The 16,794-nt window shown below is 37.9% G+C and overlaps 1 protein-coding gene across 1 annotated transcript; it reads left to right on the top strand.

The window, feature by feature from the left end:
* Window positions 1–11,571: 11,571 nt before the first annotated feature.
* LOC102715926 lies at window positions 11,572–14,247 on the top strand. The gene has a single exon (XM_006650112.2). The coding sequence runs from the start codon at window positions 11,755–11,757 to the stop codon at window positions 13,999–14,001; it is 2,247 nt and encodes a 748-aa protein (XP_006650175.1). The 5' UTR covers window positions 11,572–11,754; the 3' UTR covers window positions 14,002–14,247.
* Window positions 14,248–16,794: the final 2,547 nt, after the last annotated feature.

Raw genomic sequence — 16,794 nt, 5'->3', positions numbered from 1 at the left:
GAGAAGCAGAGAAGAGGGAGAGAGAGAGAGAGGAGAGGAAGTAGAGAGAGAGAGGAGAGGAAGTGAGAGAAGGAAGAAAAAGGAAGGAAAAAAAAAGATAGATGGTCGTGGCGGCCGCGGCGTGCGTCGGCGGCGCCATCGCGGCGAGCCACTGGCCATAGGACGAAAGAGGACCGGCCGGCCGCGGCGTTTGGGTGCGGTTCGGTGCCCGGCGTGCTCGACCATCACCTCCCCGTCTCCGCTGCCCGCCTCTCCCCTCCCCGTAGCACCAGCCGCGCCACTCTCCGTCTCCTCCGCAACCGCCATAGCCCCGACCGGACGCACAGCAACCACTCGATGGGGTTTGGATACTCCGTCATTCCATACTAATGGAGAATGAACAGTATTATACCATTCAATGAATCTCAGCCGTCCGTTTTGAGATGCACGGTTATGATCAGCATGCTACAGTGCAAAACAGTAAATATATTATTATTTTTGTTGCCCTGCCATTCTCTCTTGTCTTTCACTGTGCTAGCCTGCCATTGTTTAGGTGATTCGGATCCCACTCGATAGGGATCCATATTTTCCTTATTAGGCTTACATGTGGGCTCATATTTTATTGACTACTTTTTTTTTCTGACTTGGCAACTAATTAACATGTAGGTCCAATAAACTTTTTTTAATATATTTTTTTGCTAACTGGGATGCCATGTCAGCAAAACCACCCTCTAATACTACCAAGGAACCTGATTTAAACGGTTTTCGTAACTTCGAGGGCCAATATTTCTGGTATTGTGGTCGAGGGACGATTTTGATACTTTGTGACAACTTAAGGCACCCAAAGTGAACTTCTTTAAGGTTAAACGTATGCCAAAATTGTAGTACGTCTAATTTTGTAGAAAAAATAAAAATTTTTGATTGATAGGAAAAAGCATGAGAAATTTGTTAAGGGTATTATTTCGATTCCTACCACATGACATGCCACAAGTTTGGTGAAAGTACTTGATAGTTGTTTGGTTAGTGATAAAGATTGAATAAGATTACCTCTAATGAATTACTCTCTCCGTTTCATATTAAAAGACTATAGTTTTGTCTAGATTCATCTAGGGATGGCATTTCACTCGTGGGTTCGGGTGCATAGCAGGTACCCGCCCCTACGGGTATGAGGACGGGTCTTAATTTTGACCCAAGGGTAACCGGGTCCAAGGCCCCGCATTTGGGTGGGTGAGGGGATGGTGATGGAGTCATACTCACGGGTGACCCGCGGGGACCTAAAAGGGAGGTATATTAGACTATGAGTCCTTAAATTACAACCCATAGAAGGTGCAAAAGCTCAATCCTAAGCCCAAATATAAAGTATTAACCCTAAATATCAAGTTGCAGCCCCTCTCTTTCGGTTTTCTTATCTGGTTTATAAACCATAACACAGATATGTTAATTTTGTGAACAATGTTACTAACATTTTATCGGATGAAGAAATGACAAACATAAAGTTATAGATATTTATAAGTTATACAACTTTATTGTTGATGACTTTTTTAGTTGAAATCATTTAATATTTGAAAATGTTGTTTCAAGTTGTCATATTTTCAAATTCAAATTCAAACTGTTTAAAAAAGGTTATATAGAAAATAACCGGAATAAAAGTTATACATCTTGATGAGTTATAAAATGTTGTTGTCGATGACTTTTTTAGTTGAAATCATTTATTATTTAAAAATGTTGTTGTGAAGTTGTCATATTTTCAAATTCAAATTCAAATTGTTCAAAAGATTGTTATATAGAAAAATGACCGAAATAAAAGTTGTAAATCTTCGTAAGTTATACAACTTTGTTGTTGATAATTTTTCTATTTTAAATAATTTAGTATTTAAAAATATTATTTAAAGTTGTCATATTTAAAAATAGTCATCTATGACGGACCATAATTTAGGCCCGTCAGAGATGAGGATCATCAGTGACAGGCCATAATTTAGGTCCGTCAGAGACGAGGGTCATCAGTGACGGGCCATTATGGCCCGTCAGAGATAAAAGTCATTCGTGACGGTCCATAATTTAGGCCCGATTGAGATGAGTGTCATCTCTAATGGGCTTGATAGTTCGGTCCGATTGAAATGATTGAGACAATCTCAACCGGACATACATTTGTGCCCGTCACAGATGAGTATCATCTCTGATAGGCTCTAATCATATGCACCTAGATTCGGCTGTGCGACTACATCTACAATGGGTTTATTTTAGACACGATTGAAATGACTTCGTTTTGATGGCCCAATAGCCCAGGCATGTGATAGGCCGTCACAGATGATAGTATCTGTACTAGTGAAGACTGAAAAATAAATTTCGGTAAAAAACCTTGAAATGAACTTTAAATTTTAAATCAATTTTAAATTTAATATATAGGCGGTAGTCTATATATACATTTTATCTAGAACTTTTCATGACATTTGCCTAGATCTCGTGTGAGGGTACCTCTAGTACACTATTAACCTAACAACTACTATCTTCGTCCTAGAAAGAGTGTATTTTTTATATTCTTCGTGTTCAACGTTGGATCATCCGTTTTATTTAAAAAGTTTCATGATTAGTTACTATAGTCTCTGCCCTAGAAAGAGTGTATTTTTATACTGTTCATGTTAAACGCACAACTACCCTTCTTATTTAAAAAAAGTTTTATGATTAGTATTTTTGTTGTTTTTACATGATAAAACATGAATAATGTTTTATATGTGACTTTTTTAAAAAAATAAAAAAAATTCAAATAACACAACAGTGTTAACGCCAGAATTTGGATAATTGCCGTTGGAGAGTAAACTATGATTAAAGACCAAATCAAAGAGGAAACAAAGCAATCGGATAGAAAACCAAGCGGAATACGACTCGGATTCAGTCGATAGAGTACGGATCGGATAAGAGATAGAGTCGGATTAGGCTTAGAATGTTACAGATAGATTCGGGAATAATCAGAGTTCGTAGAATTTGATTTTATCTGTTAATTAGAGTTGGTTTAGATTTTTCTTTATCTCTTAGGTTGTTAGAGTCCGATCGGGACTTGTGTGTTAGAGATTTACATAGGACTTTGTTATTTCTTTTTATCTATTAGGAGTCGCATGTCGTCCAACACGGACTAGCGTCCACCCGAGGGTATAAGTATGTATGCACAGAGGCATGGTAAACTATCTTCATCATAATTTAGATCAACTTCTTTCGGCGCATCACCACCCTCTTCCGAGGTTTCAACTCCGGTAGAACTTGGCACCTGACGCGGGGCTACATCGCTTTGATCTCTGACGGAGGGGTAAGTCCTATGTTCCGCCGGGCCACGATAATCGCATCGGCTAGATTAGGACTGTCTCTCGGTCTGATCGTCTAATATAGTTGTGTGATTGCTAGTTATCGTATCAGTTTCAACTTAGATCACTTTCGTGTTTTGGGTTGATCTGGCCGACCACTTTGGGCGATCTACGTTGGTTTGATATTCGCTGTTTGACATATTCAATCTAGTACTGTCTCGGTTCGGTCCGATCTAGCTAGTAGATTGCGTTTATTAGACAGTTTATATTAGATCATGTATTTTTTATTGTTTTATCGGAGTACCAACCGATAAGTTATCGGTCATTGGCTCGTTGGCTTGATAGCAATCTAGATATGTTTAGTATCCAGCCTGACATTGCTAGGCGTAATCTTAAACTGTCTCGGTTAGGTCCGATCTTCTATAATTATTCTTAGCAATCTAGGCTAGATATTTTATAGATCTTGGTCGTTTGTTGGTCGTTTATAGCCGATGATCTTTGCCGATCTACATATTCATTATATCTATATCAATAGAGCATTATTTTGATACCAATCGGCTTGATTTAGTTAGATCGGCAGTTATTTATATATGTTGCATCGACTTATGAGGATTACATGTAAATTGGTTTTAGCCGATCGTAACACATGATTCATTGTTTATTCCAAGTAATTCATCGGTTTATTTATTATCCTTACCGATCTTCGTGTTTCCTATAATTATATCGTGCTCGACTGCATACTGTCTCGGTTAAGTCCGATCTATGCACGTTTGGTTCGATCTGGTCATAGGGGTTCGTCCGATCGACTAAGATTAATAAGTAACTTGACGGATCACGTTGTTCTAATATTCAAGTCTATTTCTATCAAGTTTCTAGCCGATCCCAGCCTTTTACAGCCGATCGTTTATCCTATCGGCTAACCTTTGTAGCATCAACATCTGATCGGCTGGATTTTTAGTTACCTATCGGCTCGATAGCCGGTCGGCTTGTTTTATTGTTTATCTTGTCAGTTGCAGGATCAAATTGACTGGCACGCTCGCGCACCTTCTAAAATTTAGGTCTTGTACTGGAGTTGTCTAAGATTGACTCTCAGGCATTCATGTGTGATACGTCAAATCACATTTTTGATGTCAACAAACAGTCAAGTGTTGGACCTGGAAATCAACAAATGCAGTTAAATTGGGACAGAGGTAGTACCCCTACAATGTAGACTGTCCTATAGTACTGCAGACTGACATGTGAGCCCTACAGTTTACACTGCCCCTGCAGTACTGCAACCGATCTCGATCTCAGTTGTATGTTAGACTGTATTTAGATAGAGATTGGATGAGACACGATAATCCATGGTTTTACTATGGACAAACCAGGTTAGATGCTGGATTAAGTGGGCCTAATGAATAAGCCTTTATTTTGTTGGATGGAACGAAAATATTAAACTAGTATTAATCAATAGCAAAATATGTTAATTATCATTGATCTCACCATAATAAATATTAATATGAACAAAATAGTTAGATACACTAACTATATCTAATGAATCCTAGTCTTATCGTGATAATGATTAATTAACAACAAAACTATATATTTATCTCTGAGTAGCTACTAATAACCGTGGTTAGCAAATGCAGATGGCCTCGTTTGACCAATTTTACTAAAAATCTCGTCCAGAATCCAAACATGTTGTGAAGTGGGCTTTAGCCCAACTGGTCAGGTTCCTCGTGTGGAACAATTCATCACTCTTAAAAATATACTACATATGACATAGGTATCAACAGACATATTAGAACTTACCTGGCCATTTTCTATTTAAAAAGTATATCTAACCAAATACACCCTCGTTGACTTGGATGGTCCAACTCTTCACGGTTGTAATGTGGCAACCATGAATACATGGCCATTTTTTATTCAGAAAGTCCACCCAACCAAAGTTGACTTGAATGGTCTAACTCTTATACTTGTAATGCGGCAAACACTGGCCATTGTTTGAACGTGACAATATAATTATAGTGGGAATCTCTAGTGGTAAATTGTTCTATATCTATTCTTATCTATAAAATTTTTAGCATTCAAAATCGGTCTAATAATATACTCCTGTCTCGAAATTTAAAATCATCTAGAATTTTTTTAAAGAGATTAAGATTGAGATATAGAATAATTATGGTTAGGTCAGATGGAAAAGTAGATAGAGAGATTAAATAATGGACAAATATAATTGGTCAAGATAAACAAGTAGATTGAGATGTTTTTGGTAAATTTCAAGCTACATGTTTCTTTATCTTCACTGATAAAAAGTCCTATCCTACTCCCTCCATTCCACTGTATAAGCAATCAAAAGAAGCTAAAATGAAAAAAACTAGAAAAATAATTAAATAAGCGGTGGTTGGGTATAGGAATTAACGTGGAAAGAAATTTGAATTAGATGTAAAAGAGTGGGTTTGGATGAATGGATATCTTTAAATGGGAGATGGCTACAATTTTTTTTATACATTTGCTTTGTGTCAAAGTTAGATAGGACGGATGGGAAGTGAATATTTCATAAAGATGCTGCATGAGCCTATACGGATAAATTGACTAGATGAGTACATCACCTTCACTAACTATGATTATAGTGATTGTTTATTGATAATTAACATATTTTGTCATTAATTAGTAATCAACAAGTTAAAATTAGTGTTAATTAGCGATAATAGATACATTATGTTATTAATCTAACTAATTTTGATATGATCTACAATAATTAATTTATATTAATATTTATCAGTAGTTTAATATGTTAATCGCTCCATCCTCATCCATCCCCAAAAAATAGATCATTCCATTCATCCAATCAAACACAAAATTAGATCACCATATCTCTACTTTCTATAAAGTTAATACTATTATCTCTTCTCTCGTGAAGCCACATCACCTAAATTGTTTGTAATCTTATGATGATACATCAAGAGTGTCAGCTAATTAAGCCACATCATCTCAATTGCTTTTAGCCTTAGGATGATACATCAAGGGCCTTTGGATGATTCATCAAGAGTGCAGATTGCATCTCTTACACCAAAAGACACATCATACAACCAAACCATTTATAACCTATGAATAATTGATAAAAACAGAAAAATATATAAACACATGAAAAAATCATATAGTATGTAAGAATATTTTTTAAAATTCATATCTACTATATTATCACACAGTTCTTCCGCAGCAACGCATGGGGTATCCATCTAGTACTAAAATATGGATGAGCATATTCAATTTCATCTCGACTGCCAACCGATCACATACCCAGCCAACCACCTTATATCATTGGGTAATCTAGATAGTAAAGAATCCATTACATTACAAAATTAGTATAGCAAAAATTCTTTAGATCTCAAATCAGTCATGATTACTAAAAATTATACTATCTCCTATAACATAGAAAAAATTTAATTTCTCCGCATACTCCCTCGTCACAACCATCCCGCATTTAATTTTACCTATCTTCTCCATCCCATGTCTTTTCATTCCTATATGTGGGATGCTAGTGGAGGATCTATCTCCTTCTCTCTCCGTCCATCCCCTCGGCTTCGACTCCCCCTCTCATCCTCGATCAGCTCACGAGTTTGCCCGCTCGCCGCGTGCCTGCGCCGATCTCCACCCCGCGAGACGGGAGCAGCGCCACTGCCCCTGGTGCTTCCGCCGCCCCGCTGGTGAGTGACTGCATCCTCCTCCTCCTCACCCCTCTCAATTGTGGCCACACCTTTTCTCCCTCAAATTCGCCTCAAGCCTTATCGTGCCGGGCACGTCCTCATTTTCGCATCCCGCTCGTCCTACCCACGCCTTCTTCTTCTTCTTCTTCTTCTTCTTCTTCTTCTTCTTCTTCTTCTTCTTCTTCTTCTTCTTCTTCTTCTTCTTCTTCTTCTTCTTCTTCTTCTTATGCGTATGCTTATAAACATTTTAAAATTTTAACCTTATATTCGGAGTTTATTTTGAGGTTTTTCATTGTAGTTTATTTTCCCATCTTTGCTTTTAATTTACTAAGAACATGGGTATATAAAAGTTTTATTCACAAATTATTTTTTATTTACAAATATGTCATTTGGTTTTTCGAAAAAATGAAAATGACCCATTGTCCATCCTGTTGGTTTCTCCAAATTGTTGTTTGGTTCGCAATAAGCATTGATGATACTCTAAAATAGCAAAAAAGTTTGAAAGAAAACTATCTAACTATTTATGCTTTTCTACTGATAAATGATTCATCCATTTTGAAATATAAGCATTTCTAGGTTTTTTAAGCAAATACTAAAGTTAGATCAAAAGATTCATTTTTAGTCACTTCGGTAATTAATTTTCGAATTTTAAAATGCTTAGGGCTTATTTGGTTCATAGGATTTCTAAATCATATGAATAGGAAAAATATAAGAATAAGATATGAATGCATGTACAAACCTATAGGTTTGAGAAACATAGAAATTTTTCCTCTAGCATTGTGAGAATGAGGTTGAAGTGGATTTTTTTTTCCTATGTTTTGCCCCCAATATTGGTGAGATAGGAAATTTTCCTATAGTTTTCCTTGAGTGCATTCCTTTCAAATGAATGTTGCTACAGTATATATAATACATGATTTCATATTTCTACACTTTTCCTTTGCAAATCCTTTAAAAAAAAGCTCTTAGATTTCTTTTCCAAACATATCATCGCCTTAGCAATTCTTCAAACTATTGAAATCACGAGAATCAACACAATAATTCTTATATTGTGGTACAAAATTTAAATATCATAAATGATTATAGCTTGGAACAAAGACACAAATTGAATTCTAAAAATTCTAAAACCTCTCATCTTTGTATACTCATCTTCTTTGCACACCTGTTATCGACGATCAATCCATATATAGCTGTTAATGTATTATCTTGCTTCGATAGCTTGAACTTGAATAACCCCTGTCTCTTGCACACCATGGATCTTTGCTTCTCTCTTGCCACAATATGTAGTTACCACCGATATAAAACAAAGACAACACAATTATGACGAGAGAGAAGAAATAAGTTTCATCTAAATGAATCTGGGTATATATTGTTTCCAAGACTATGAAACTAACATTAGAAGCTAGAGTGATTCATTTCTCATATATCCAACCAATCCAATGCATCACTACCAAATAAAATTGTGTATAGGAGACATTGGCTGCGTTCGTTGCCTCCAACAAGTTAACTTATCCCCTTATTTTTCACGCGCACACTTCCCAAACTGCTAAACGGTGTATTTTTTGTAAAAAATTTATAGAAAAATTATTTTAAAAAATCATATTAATCTATTATATATTTTTTAATAATTAATAACTATTAATCATGAACTAATCTATTACTACGTTTTTTGTGCCAGGGTAAGTTAACTTACCCTCACCTAGCCAAATGGAGCCATTGTTTTGTTTATCAATCTAAATATTTTTAGATGACATGGAGCTCTTGACAATCGCAAATGAAAATCAACACTAAGAATGACCTAAGATAGCTAAAATAAACGAGAAATCATTTTTTAATATAAATGAGAGATAATTGATGTGACATAAATGTATGTAGTATTTAGGGACAGAGAATTATTTCTTCTTTTTCCTCATTTTTGGACTGGATGTGCCCTTATCTATCCCATTGGCCTCTCGTGAGTTCGCGGTCCGCCTGTGCCGATCTCTGTCTTGCGAGATGGTGTGGTGACAGCGTCCAAGGTTGGCAAAACAGTCAGTTAGCATCGCACTAACCGGGCTTATTGCTAGGGAGGCGTTAGCGGTAACATGTGGTTTCATTTGGATGAAGTTTGTCCAAATTCAAAATTTCCTCGATTGCGATTTATGGTTATTATGGTAAAACCTCAATAAAGCCATCATTGCCACGGATTTCCATTCATTTCTCGGTTTAGCAAATGACACTTTTCATTTAAACCACAGGTTATCATGACAAAAATGCCCCTACTATGAATTTTGAATTCAAATTATTGGTGGTCGAATTCATCGCAATTTTCGTAGAAACCACGTGATAATACACTACGTGGACATTTCCTTATTGAGTTGGATAGTCCAACTCTTCATAGTTGTAATGTGACAACCATGAATACGTGGGCATTTTCTTTTCAGAAAAGCCCATCTAAACAAATACACCCTTGTTGACTTCGATGATCCAACTCTTATATTATAGTTGTAATGTGGCAACCACCAATCATTGTTAGAACGTGACACTATAATTATAGTGGGAATCTTAGTGGTAAATTGTTCTCTCTATTCTTATCTATAAAATTTTTAGCATTAATAATTTGTCCAATAATATACTCTCTTATCTCAAAATATAAAATTATCTAGAATTTTTTTTAAAGAGATTAAGATTGAGATGCAGAATAATTATGGTTAGTTCATATGGAAAATTAGATAGAGAGATTAAATAATGGACAATTATAATTGCTCAAGATAAATAAGTAGATACAGATGTTTTTGGCAAATTTCAAGCTGCATGTTTCTGTATCTTCACTGATGAAAAAAAAAATCCTATCCTACTCTCTCCATTCCACTGTATAAGCGATCAGAGAAGCTAGGATGAAAAAAAAACTAGAAAAATAATTAAATAAGAGGAGTTTGGGGGATAGGAATTAACGTGGAAAGAAATTTGAATTAGATGTCGTTTGGATGGGTGGATATCTTTAAACATGAGATATTGCCTATTCTTTTTTATACATTTGGTTCATGTCAAAGTTAACATGGCAGAAGGGAAGTGAATGTTCCATAAAGATGCTGGATGACCGATGTGGACAGATTGACTGCACGAGCTCACCCATCTTCAATAACCAAGTTCATAGTGACTGTTTATTGATAATTAACATATTTTACATTAATTAGTAATTACCAAGTTTAAATTAGTGTTAATTAGGGATTATAGATATATTTTATTATTAATTTAACTAATTAGGATAAGATCTATAATAATTAATTTATATTATTATTTATTAGTAATTCAATTTGTTTCTCGCTCCATCCTCATCCACCCAACAAATAAAGAATTAGATCATCCCGTCTATCCTACCAAACATAAAATTAGATCACTGTATGCTAAAATATAGATTGGCATGTCCAATTAACCACCAACCAGTCACATACATAGCCAACTACTATATATCATATATATATCATAGAATAATCTAAAACATCAAGATTTCATCGTAGTATAAAACCAGCATAATAAAACATTTTAGATCTAAACTAGGTCTATGAATAAAAAATAGTAATATTTAATTTCTTCACATACTCTCTCGTCACGACCATCCCACTTTTAATTTCACCCATCTTCTCGATCCCATTTCTATAGGTGGGATGCAAGTGGAGGATCTCTCTCCCCTCTCTCTCTCTCCGTCCGTCCCCTCGGCTTCGACTCCCCCTCTCGCCCTCGATCGGCTCGCGAGTTCGCCCGCCCGCCGCGCGCCTGCGCCGATCTCCATCCCGCGAGAGGGGAGCAGCGCCGCCGCCCCCGCTGCTTCCGCCGCCCCGCCGCCCCCGCTGCTTCCGCCGCCCCGCCGGTGAGCGCCCGCATCCTCCTCCTCCTCCTCACCCCTCTCAGTTGTGGCCACACCTTTTCTCCCTCGAATTCGCCTCAAGGCGCCGCGCGCGTCCTCCTTTTCGCATCCCGCTCGTTCTACCCCGCGCCTTCTTCTTCTTCTTTCCTCGAATTTGGCTTGGCCCTATCTTCTCTGCTAGATCCGGAAGCTTTTTTTTCTCTCTGTCTCTCTCGATTTGGCTCCAGGACAGTCGCGGAGGAGCCGCCATCTGATCTCGTCGGTGGGGATCCCCCGCTGAAGCCGTGGCGTAGCTGAAAATGGTTCCATTCCGTTGAAGAAGAGTAGGGCTTCTCAGATTCCTTCAGATATACTCCGTAGCTTCAGTTCTTCGCTGGTAGTGCTAATAAAAATGGTGCTTGTTTGTTCTTCCCCCCAAAGAAATTTGCCCCCATGCCCCACGTTGGTTTGGTCCGCCCCCTGAACACCGGTGTTTGTTTTATGTATGCAAATTCAGTTAGTTCAAAATCTGTATGCGGATTGCGTGTTAACCTGCCTGCTAGCTAGTCTAGGTTCTGAACCCCATCAGCCCATGGTTTGAATTTGATGGCTAGTACATGCTTGCTTAGGGCACGATATTGGTTTAGTTGATCCCATTGGACTTGGTACCCATGGTATGAGTTTAAAAATTTCTGCGCATTTGTAGTTTCCAGCCATGCCGGGGTTAGTTTTATACTTGCATTTGTGTTAAGTTCCTGTTGTGTTGTATGTGCATTTTGTATGCATGAACTTCATAGTTATTGGACACATCTGTTTCATTTTTGCTAGGAACTCGGGGCGTCTTGTGTGGACACAGTGCTCGCTCGGAGCTTATAAGAAGAAACGGCTTTGTGTTACTTCAGGTTGGACAATTTTGTGAATCTACTGTCGGGGCTTGGCCTTTTTGTGCCTTTTCTGGATATACGACGGGATGGAGTGCAATAAGGATGAGGCTCTGAGGGCGAAGGAGATTGCAGAGAGGAAGTTTGATTCGAAGGACTTTCAGGGGGCAAAGAAGTTTGCCCTTAAGGCTCAGGCTCTCTTTCCTGGGCTTGAAGGCATTGTTCAGATGATCACCACCTTGGATATCTATCTTGCTTCAGAGGTGCTAATTGCTGGGGAGAAGGATTGGTACTCTATCCTTTCTGTGCAGACTTCTGCTGATGATGAGACTCTGAAGAAGCAGTACAGGAAGTTGGTCCTTCAGCTCCATCCTGACAAGAACAAGTCGGTGGGTGCTGAGGGTGCTTTCAAGATGGTCCAAGAGGCGTGGACTGTGCTGTCAGATAAAGCAAAGAGAGCCCTGTATGACCAAAATAGGAAACTAATGGCTTTTGAACAGAAAACCTCTCAATCAAAAAAAGCAAGTGCAGCTCCTGGTGCATCCAATGGCTTCTATAATTTTGCAGCCAATGCTGCTGCTTCCAAGGCAAGGGCAAACAAGCAAAAGGCAGGACCAACAACATCTGCAGTGCGCCAGCGCCCTCCCCCTCCCCGTCAGGCTCCTGCTTGTGCTCCACCTCCAGCAAAGCCACCTACCTTTTGGACCTCATGCAACAAATGCAAGATGAATTATGAATACCTGAAAGTGTATCTAAATCACAATCTTCTCTGCCCTAGCTGCCGTGAACCATTCCTAGCAAAAGAGGTACCGATGCCACCTACCGAGAGTGTTCATGCTGTGCATGATCCAAACACCAGTGGTGCAAATCAAAACACAAACGCTAGTAGAAATTTCCAGTGGGGTCCATTCTCAAGGACAGCTGGTGCAGCTAGTGCTACTGCATCATCTGCTGCTGCTGCTCAAGCTGCGAACATGGTTCATCAGACATATGAGAAAGTTAGGAGAGAGAGGGAGGAGTCACAAGCTGCAGCTAGAAGGGAAGAAGCTCTTCGGAGGAAGTATAATCCTCTGAAAAGGCAATCAAATATGTCAGAGAATGTTAACCTTGGAACAGGGGGCAACTCATATGGAAAGAGGATGAGGACTACTGGTAAAGATGCTGGAATTGGTTCTTCATCCATTCTATCAGGTCCAGGGGCCAATTATTTTGGAGTTCCAGGTGGAAATATATCATTTTCTACTAACAGTGGAGGATACAATTTTCAAGGTGTTAACGGTGGATCCAGTTGGATGCCCAGACCTCCTACTCGCATCAGCTTGTTCAAGACCTTTGCACAGTTCGATATTAGAGGTATTTTGATGGAAAAGGCAAAGACCGATTTAAAAGGCAAGCTAAAGGAGATGCAGAGTAAAACATTGCAAGCTGCTGCTAATGGTAAAAAGAACAACAAACAGGCGGTTAAACAAAATGGTGGGGAAGATGAAACTCTTGCTTCAGATGATTCTACTGCACACCAAGATGCACATGTTGATCCAGAGACCAATGTTTCTGTTGATAGCGCAGATGCAGATGCTGATGATGAAAATGGGGACCCTTTATCTTATAATGTTCCTGATCCTGATTTCCATGATTTTGATAAAGATCGCACCGAAGAATCTTTTCAGAGCGATCAAATTTGGGCTACATATGACGATGAAGATGGCATGCCTCGTTATTATGCATTTATTCAGAAAGTTCTCTCCCTGGAGCCATTCAAGCTCAAAATCAGTTTTCTCACATCAAGGACCAATGGTGAATTTGGTTCTTTGAACTGGGTTTCTTCTGGCTTCACAAAGACATGTGGCGATTTCCGGATTTGTAGATATGAAACCTGTGATGTACTCAACATGTTCTCTCACCAGATTAAATGGGAGAAAGGTCCACGTGGGGTTATAAAAATTTATCCACAGAAAGGTAACATCTGGGCTGTGTATCGGAATTGGTCCTCTGACTGGGATGAAGATACTCCAGATAAAGTTCTTCATGTCTATGATGTGGTTGAGATACTGGATGATTATGATGAGGATCATGGCATTTCTGTCATCCCCTTGGTCAAGGTTACGGGGTTTCGAACAATATTTGAGCGGAATCAGGACCTCAATGCCATCAAGAAAATTCCCAAAGAGGAGATGTTTCGGTTTTCACATCAAGTGCCCTTTTATAGGATGTCAGGGGAAGAAGCTCCAAATGTCCCTAAAGATAGCTATGAGCTTGACCCAGCTGCTATTTCTAAAGAACTTCTTCAGGAGATCACAGAAACACCGGAGGAGTCAGATGCAACTTCTGAGTGCTGATTAAAACAGTTGATCTTCTTAGATGCCTCTGTTCACCTCCCATTTTGAAGCTAATATTTGTAGACAACTTCTAGGTTCTATAGTTTCCTACCTTTTATTACTTTTGACCTTTACCTTTGTGCACTAGGATAGTATGGGCTAATTGTTCAGGGGAATAGGAGATAGCTTCTGTTGTAAGGGGTGTTCTGACATGAATTTGTTGTTATAACTATACTGTTAAGCAACTCTAGAAGGATGAAGTACTAACTAGCTCATGTGGCAATTTCTCAGTGAAAGCTTTTGGGGTATTTAAGGTTGGGTCTGATAACCCTTTTTCTTGAGTGGTCCTAATGTTTCTCTTCTCGAGATGCTAATCTGAATAGCTGTCCATTTTCATGTGTTACTTTACTAGTTCAAAAAATTATTTTTCCATTGATTGTGCGCGACTAAAATTGGAGTACTCATGACTCAGTTTCATATGTTAGTGTACCACTTATAAGTGACACCTTCTTCGGTATGTTTGTAGGACCTTAGTAATAACTAAAATTGTTTATGTGTCCCAGAGAAATCTTTCATTTCTAAGTTGATTTTGTTTGTGCATAATAGGTTTGTGTAGAATTTTGTCCTTGCATATTAAATGCTCGTAAACATCATATGGGATATGTACCTATTCAAACTTAAGATGAAATAGAACTTTATATTTTCTCCTCACCCCCAAAACTGTTCCATTACCATACTATCTGTATAATAGTAAACAAAGTTGGCATTTGTATCTTCAACACTGAAACCTTGCTTGGTCTGTATTGGTTTGTAAAAATCCCATCTGGCATACTTGGGCCATAAGAGAACATGGCTGGAAACAAGTTTCATAGTGTTAGAAGGTAATGGCATAATCTGAAAATGCAATTGGCCTTTTTGGTCTGTATGACCTGAATGCCTAATGTTGCTTGCAATATGGAGAAATAACGTGGGAGTATTTTCATTATTTATATTTATTTGAGCTGAAGATAAACTGAGAGCTCTTTGTTAAATGTTTCTCAATCGCTTAGCTTTTATCAATTATACAAGGTAAAAATATGATGTCCACAATGCAACTTACCATTAACTAAGAGCATTTGGCGAATTTCTTTCTCATACCTAATAATCTCAAGTTATGGTCGCAAGGTGGATAGTCTTCAGGTGATCTGTAAATCCTACTTATACGATAAGCTCAAGCCAGTTGAAGCTGACTTTTGGAGTAAAGTTGTTGGTGGACCTTATAAGCTGGATTTTTGCAACTAATTTTTGAAGGTTATCTCATAAATTAGGAATGGGGATTTTTCATTTGCAGGACAGGTGCAGAGTTGCTAGCCTACAAGGCGAAACATCAAATTAATCAGGTAACATTTGTTGTAGGATTAGGATTAAAGGTCTCCTGCATTAACGTATGTATCAGCAATTCTAGTAAAAAGTGTGTGGCTTAAGTTCTAATGAATAGGTTGTGTTGAACTGTCGATATATCAGCAAGTAGATAAATTTCAAATGCTTTTAGGAATCCTCTGCAATGTGGACATCCTACAAATTTCTATGGCATGTTTTCTCATCCATACAAATTCATACCGCTTCCATTATGTTATTTTTGGAAATGTGTAGCCAAACCTCGAAATATTTTAATTCTATATGTGAAAAAAGTTAAGATTTGATATGTAAAATAATATTGGTAGATCATGAAAAATGCTTTTATTTTACTTTATACTTATATATAGATATTGCAATATATGATAGAAAAGGCTGTGATAAAACAAGTGCATTGGAGACTATGTTGATGTCCTAAACAAGTACTAAAAAAGAGTAGAGGGAGTAGATGGTATATTCAATGCACTTTAATATGAATAACTACATTCAATATCAAATACTCCATCCATGAATATAAGGGATTCTAGGTTGTTTTGAAGAGATTAAGGATAAATGGAAAATACTGACACCCCTATTAAATGAGGAATGGACAGGGGATGGGAGGGTTGTTGGGGTTAAGATTGGGTGGAAATTAAATAAGGGGTGGTTGGTGAGGGAGCTAAAACTTTAGAATCCCTTATGCCATTTAAAATTTACTGTACTGGCTTACGCTTTATATGCTACTCATTGTGTCGTCTCACATAATATGTGCGTGTAGATAAACCTTGTCATAGAGATGATCAGGGGATTTAGAAAATCTCCTCGACATACAAGGAATTGATCCTAGACTCTTGATCCTATATGCGTAACTGTTTGATTTCTATCCTGTGCATGCGACTGAAGAATGGTAGTGCTTCTGATAGCTATGTACTTGTTACTCAAGAGCATTATAAATTGCTCAAGTTGAGAGTAGGAATAGAAATAACATGATTAGTGGCTGATATCTACTGAGTTTCTTGTAGACATTTATAATTTCATGTATGGCACCCCTAAAAAGGTTGACATTTGAATATGTTATCAGTGCCAGGATTGTCAGGAAAAAAATTTGGCTCATTTAGTTACTTGCATTGGTTTGAATATCATGTGATGTATGTGTTGCTAACTTGCTATTCCTGGTCCTCATTGCTGTGGTGTACAATGCATCTTATTCTTACCCTCAGCCGAACAAGGTAGGAAGAAACCTAATGAGAACCAACAACATTTGTTGTACTGAATAATGGACAATCAAGAATGGTTCAAGACTTCAATTCTGATGCATCTTTGCAGACACTTTCAACATGGTCCTTTATGTAACAGATGGTATTTACCACACTCTGTGATATAACCAATAGCTGCCAATATTTTTTAGGTATTGTTTCCCTCAAACAAAATCACTATCTA

Source organism: Oryza brachyantha, chromosome 3 (genome assembly GCF_000231095.2).
Source record: "Oryza brachyantha chromosome 3, ObraRS2, whole genome shotgun sequence".
Classification (NCBI taxonomy): domain Eukaryota; kingdom Viridiplantae; phylum Streptophyta; class Magnoliopsida; order Poales; family Poaceae; genus Oryza; species Oryza brachyantha.
This window is presented reverse-complemented; position numbering and strand designations above follow the sequence as displayed.